Consider the following 6,359-nt stretch of genomic DNA (forward strand, 5'->3'; position numbering starts at 1 on the left):
CATTCAGTTGTTTATGATATATTTTGCTAAGAGAAAGACAGAGTTGACTCCAAATAGATTTAGTTTTTAATCTAAAGTCGTGGAGAGTCAGAGCTCAGAATATACTGTTTGTTGAGCATCAATCCAAACTACTCCACACTAAATGTAACTTTTTGCAGCAGAAACTCACAATAAAACATTTCCCTCAGATTTACAAGGAAAAATAAACCAGGTTTTATCTTGTTGACAGTAAAATAAACTCTAGTCCATGTTGTGTTTTTGTCCAGTTCTCCTGCAGTTTGWATCTGACAGGCCAGATAATCCAGAAATGAGCCACATGGCCGTGAAGCAGAGCAGTGATTGGCTGGCCCAGGCCTGTTGCCCCCCAGCCCCCCCTGACAGCTGCCTCTCCTCTGACTCCTGCAGGGTTGTGTTAGGAAGGCTCTCTGACCCRTTCCCCAGCTCCACCCTGAGCTCCCGCTGCAGCAGCGAAGAGATGAGGCTGTTGAAGCGGTTCTCTGTGGTCGGGACTGTCTCTGAGGACACCGTGGTCAGGTTCAGGTCTGAAGGGTCCACACATGTGCCGTTCATGTTGGCAAAGACCACCTGGCTCAGATCCAGTCCAGCAACAGAGGCAGGTGAGCTGCAGGGGATGTCCCGCACCAGTTTGTAACTGTCCATCCAGTGCTTGAGCCAGTCCAGGGAGCAGCTGCAGTCCCAGGGGTTCCTGAACAGGTACAGGTGGGCCAGGAAGTAGACGGGCTGGAACACAGTGAGGGGCAGCACGCTCAGGTTGTTGCTGTTCAGGTGCAGCGTGATCAGGCTGCTCAGGTTCTCAAAGGAGCCTTCCTCGATGCTCAGCAGCTGGTTCCTGTCTAAGTACAGGACCTCCAGCTCAACCAGGTCACTGAACCAGGTCCTGGACACGTTGGTCAGCTGGTTGCCCCCCAGGTTGAGCATCTTTAGGCAGCTGAGCCCCCTGAAGGCCAGCCTGGGCAGGGTAGACAGCAGGTTGTCGTTCAGGTAGAAGTTCTCCAGGTGCACCAGGTCCTGGAAGGAGTTCTCGTGGATCACATTGATGCGGTTCTCCTGAAGGTTCAGGTACCTGAGGTGGACACAGAGGTGAGGTTTACAGTCCTTCAGAGACAGTTGAACTCTGACGCTGTCACAGTCTGGAGGACAAACTAATTGATTGACAGGACATACTAAACTCTGACAGAGGGTAAGTTTGCACCATTAGGCTCTGTAGGACCTGAAGGTGACCTGTCTGTGTGACATGCTGCCTTCAGACAGGGCACCCGCTTCGGATGTTATCATCCATGAAATGGATGTTATTAGGCGTTATCAGTCCCATAGAATGGCTTCTGACTGTCAACTGGTGTCAATATGAGACATAAAACCACTATCTGGTTAAGATGAGACATAAAAAAATCTGGTTAATAAGAGGCTTAAAGCCACCAAGGTTAACCTTAGAGCAGATGACATGGCACTAAGCTCCGACAGGCCAACATTGTGGCCTCTCAACAGGGCAATGGGTAGAGTGTTTTCCCATTGAGAGGGAGACCAGGGTTCAAGTCTGACACGGACACAAAAAATTTATTASAATATGTTTTGGTTATCTACACATTCATTGTCAGTAATATATTAATCCACTAGGAGGCACTGTTGGGACAGTCTGAATTCTAGAAGGCACAGTAGGGACCCTCTGAAGCCATTGTATGGGACTGATAATGCCTAATAATGTCCATTTCATGGACTGATAACATCAGAATCCCCTGGACAAGGACTCACCTGAGACTCATCAGGCCCAGCAGGGAGTTGTAGGCCACGGCCTCRATCTTGTTCCTCTCCAGGTAGATGTGAGTCAGGTTCTCCATGCCTCGGATGGCCCCGGGGATCCTCCTGAAGTTGTTCTGGAAGCACAGCAGCTCCTTCAGGGCGCTCTGCTCGATGAAGATGCGGTCAGGGATGCTGAACAGGTTACAGTTGGACAGGTCCAGGCGCAGCAGCCTCTTCAGCCCTGTGAAGGTCCGTGTGTGCAGGTAACTGATGTACTCGTTGTGGGCCAGCTTCAGCTCCAGCAGGTTGGAAAGACCCTGGAACAGATGTCAGGATGAGGGTTGAAATGAAGAACCAAATCTTTTCCTGTCAAACATGGTTTTGAATTATTATTTAGTCTTTTGTCTTAAAAAATCTTGTTAAAAACTAAAACTGCACATGTTTAGTCATTACCTTCAAAAGTCACAGAATTACTTCAACTAAATCTAAACATCAGATGCTTTAGAACAACTGTTCTGATAGTGAGGGCTACCACCGAGGAGGAGACATCATGAAGACCATGTCCACACAGGTTGGAGCCAAAGTTCWGAAGAAGTACAGAGCAGGGCTGGAGTATGAAAATACTTCAGACCCTGTAAAATATTTCTGGAGTATCAGCTGATCTCCATGATTACAGTGAAGCAACATTTCAGAGTTTGTTGTTTGCAGCAGCATAAAAAACAGGGATGAATTGACTTTGTTCTTCTATAGTTCACAYATGAAGCCACAGGATCCTGTTTACAGAAGCTACCATGTTGTTTTTGGAAGCAGCATCTGTGCAGTAGAGTGGCCCACTTACCCCACTGACATGATCTTTCTTGTAAGCATCAAATAATAAAACTTGTTAAAATTATTATTTAAATGTGAAGCATCAAGATAAAGATTTTAAAGACAGTTTCAGGAAGTGTTTAGTGGATGCACATCTACAACTCGTTCATTTTTCAGGTCAGCCCCATGCAAAACGGCTGCCACTGTTAAAAATATGGCTCTAACACAGAGATTTTTACAGACCTGAGGCTAAAATCTGAAGTGGTAACAGCTGACAGTCAGTCTCATTATATACTAAAAGTGTTTTTGTAAGGAGAGCCTTTTGAATTTCAAAAATGACTAAAACATCTGTGATYCTGTTATTTCTCAACATGAGRTGAGCTCAGTCTAAACTTCTAACATGAAAGGAGGTGAGCAACATAAGTAATGTTAGGCTYTTAATTTAACTAAAAATGATGAAGATGATGTTGTCACTACACCAAATCAAAGAGAGGGTCATCTTTTGAAGCTCAGGGCACAGGTTAAAGAGGGTTTTAGTTCAAGAAGCAATCAGGAGGCCAAACAGAACCTGATGGGTCTGAAGCTCAGCAAAGAGGGAATCTGTTTATATGACCACTAGAAGCTGCACAGAGCTACAACTGCCCATCTACCTGTTACTCCTTACCATCAGACCTGACGCCAGCCCCACACAATCATGGTCTTCCTTTGACCTTGTACCTTTAGAATACCTTGGAACTGTAATCCAGAAAATGACATCCTCAACCTCTCCCGCTGACGTTCTACCACCCAGCTTTTTAAAAAACTGTTTATGATGTGGTGGGGCCCTCACTTGTTGACCTACTGAACCTCTCACTTACATCTGGGTGTGTGCCAAGGAAGTTCACAAAAAGTAATCGTTGAACCCAAATTAAAAAAGCAGTCCCTCAGCCCCTCAGATCTCAACAACTACCGGCCCATCTCTAAATTACCTTTCCTGTCTAAGGTCTTGGAGAAAACTGTATCACTACAATTTACTGCTTACCTCGATGAAAATAATATTCACAACCTTTTTCAATCKGGCTTCCACAATTTTCACTCCACTGAAACCRCTCTTCTACGTGTATGAAATGACAYACTAATGTCTGCTGATAGTAGCTTCTACACTGTTCTGCTCCTATTAGACCTTYCCTCTGCCTTTGATACTGTTGATCAYWCCATTCTACTGCACAACCTGAGAAACATTGGGAYATCGGGTTCTGTATTAAACTGGTTTAATTCATACCTYTCCGACCGCTCTTTCTCAGTACTTCAAAATCAAACTTATTCTGAAYCAGCCCAACTCACTTGTGGCGTACCACAGGGTTCAATCCTGGGGCCTCTCCTGTTCCTCCTCTACATCCGCCCCCTAAGCCAGATCATTGACAATTTTCATGATGTCTCCTATCACTTCTAYGCTGATGACCTGCAGTTATACTGCTCTTTAATGAGTTAAGTCCCCACAAGCTGATCTCAGACTGTATCACATACTGTAAGTCAACAAATGGCTCTCTGACAATCTGTCACTCCTTAACCGTGGCAAGACAGAAACTCTGATCCTGGCACCTGAAAATAAGATCCCTCAGATAAAAGAACAACTGGGCTCTCTGGGACTGACTTAAAAAGATCATACGAAATCTGGAGTCAATTTTGATTCAGACCTGTCACTAGATAAACACATCTAAAATCTAGTTACCTCATGCTGTTTTCTACTCCTTAACATTTCTAAACTTCGCCCACTCCTGCCTGCCTCTGACCTGGAAATGGTAATCCATGCTTTTATCTCAACCAGTCTTTACTGTAACAGTTCACCTGCTTAAATCAGAAATAATTAAACCGGCTCCAACTTGTTMAAAACTCTGCTGCTACACTTCTAACTAGAACATCTAAACTCTCTCACATCAGCCCTGTATCATCAGACCTCCACTGGCTACCTGTACACTTCAGACTCAAGTTCAAAATCCTGGTTCTCACTTTTAGAGCTCTACACGGCCAAGAGCTGAACTACATCTCTGGTCTTCTCACGCCTTATAACCCCAAACACAACCTGCGCTCACAAGACCAGAATCTTCTGTTGGTCCCCCGTACTCGCTTCAAGACCCCTGGTGACTGTGCCTTTTCCTCAACGGCTCCCAGACTGTGGAACACCCTTCTGCCCTATCTAAGATCTGTTGAAAACACTGACTCCTTTAAAAAACAACTAAAACACACCTCTTCACTCAAACATTATACTGAATACATCCAACACCTCACAACTTGAGTTTATAAGCCCTGACTAACAATCATGTGTGTTATTCAGATCTAGTGTCCATCCCCTCCACCTATAAGGRTGAGGTTTAACACAAGATCAAGATGAAACTTTCTCACAGGAGTATTGGCAAAGTATTGTGTTATTGCTGAGAAAACCATGCAGAAATGCTCTCAGGCAGCAACGTTGTCATTTTGCTTCAGCTACTCAGAAGCCAGCTGTTGTGTGTGCAACAACATGGACAGATCTGAGGAGCAGTTCGAAGAACATTTGTCCATCTATRTGACTCTTTCATACACATAAAGGTAGTCAACTGGTAAAAACTCCTGGATACAGATACACAGATGTGTACATGGAGGAGTCCATCTGCAGAGAAGTGAGTCTCTCTGTCCCTGACAGGTTTGTTGACAAATGGTGGATGTTGGGGACCATGGAGGCCCTGGCAGCTGTGATGTTCTGCAGTGAGATGGTTTCCCAGGAGCTCTGTTCTGTGTCTCATGAGCTATGACAGGTGTATGGTCTCACCACCACATAGGTGAATGTACAGGACTCTTAACACCTCATCATGCTGAGAACCCTGTCCCTAGCATGAAGCATGGTGGTGGAAGAATCAGGCATCATGGGACTGGGGAGCTGGTCAGAGTCAGAGGAAAGACGGATGGATATCATTGTTTCTGAAAACGTCTGTATTTTGAGTTAACACAGATACACCAACAACTGTTTTAAAAAAGACACATTTTCTTACACTGGGACATACAAACACAACAGAAATGAAACTGTGGGTTCTTTGCTGCAGTTTCCTGAGCAAGTAGAAAAAACTGCTCAGAAAAGCCTCAGGGTGTCACACAGGACACCTTTAATTATTACTGAACACAAACTTTAACACATCACTGAGCAAACCTTGAAGGCTCCAGGGGTAATGAAGGAGATGTTGTTGTGGTCCAGAGACAGAGACCTGAGTGAGGGCAGAGTACCGAAGGCTCTCTCTGACAGGAACCGCAGTCGGTTCTTCTCCAGGGTGATGGAGGAGGCCTCGCAGGGGAACTCTGTGGGCAGCTCAGCCATGGCCGAGCGGTCACAGAGCACGCTGCAGCTCCTCTCCTGGGTGCAGCTGCAGGGTGCAGGACAGGCCCGGGAACACGCCCACCGGGCCARCAGGCCGTGAGGCAGCAGGGACAGCACACACACTGAAACAGGACAGGACGACGTGATTATTGACTCAAACTGTGGCAGTCAGTCTGAAGAACAACCAGGGATTAGACTCTGTTCATGCTGGAAGGACATATGCAGATTATAGCATAGATTTATCAGGATTATTYACAGTTTAGGACAAAACCACATTCTTAGAAAGAAGGTTAAGACATTTATTCATCCTTTGATAAAATGTAAAACACTGAAATCTGAGACCTTTGTGAATCTGTAGAAAATCAKTTCAACTCTAACTTTGAAATAATGAAGCATTTATTTACATCCTGGAATTATGGAAATTTATTTGTGACTTACTGAATTCTCTCCAGTAATGACCAAGGCC

At 45.1% G+C, this 6,359-nt stretch overlaps 1 protein-coding gene across 1 annotated transcript in view; it reads right to left on the reverse strand.

Annotated features, from left to right (window-relative positions):
• Window positions 1–8: 8 nt before the first annotated feature.
• nyx (nyctalopin) overlaps window positions 9–6,359 on the reverse strand; it is a 12,130-nt gene continuing 5,779 nt past the window's right edge. Inside the window, exons 3-5 of the mRNA XM_014031574.1 lie at window positions 5,729–6,015; window positions 1,771–2,075; window positions 9–1,084 (exon numbers count right to left, since the gene is read on the reverse strand). Of these exons, the coding sequence (XP_013887028.1) occupies window positions 241–1,084; window positions 1,771–2,075; window positions 5,729–6,015 (1,436 nt within the window). The 3' untranslated portion in view covers window positions 9–240. The remainder of the gene's footprint in view (window positions 1,085–1,770; window positions 2,076–5,728; window positions 6,016–6,359) is intronic.

This window comes from Austrofundulus limnaeus, unplaced genomic scaffold (assembly GCF_001266775.1).
Source record: "Austrofundulus limnaeus strain Quisiro unplaced genomic scaffold, Austrofundulus_limnaeus-1.0 Scaffold1272, whole genome shotgun sequence".
In the NCBI taxonomy this organism is placed as follows: Eukaryota; Metazoa; Chordata; class Actinopteri; order Cyprinodontiformes; family Rivulidae; genus Austrofundulus; species Austrofundulus limnaeus.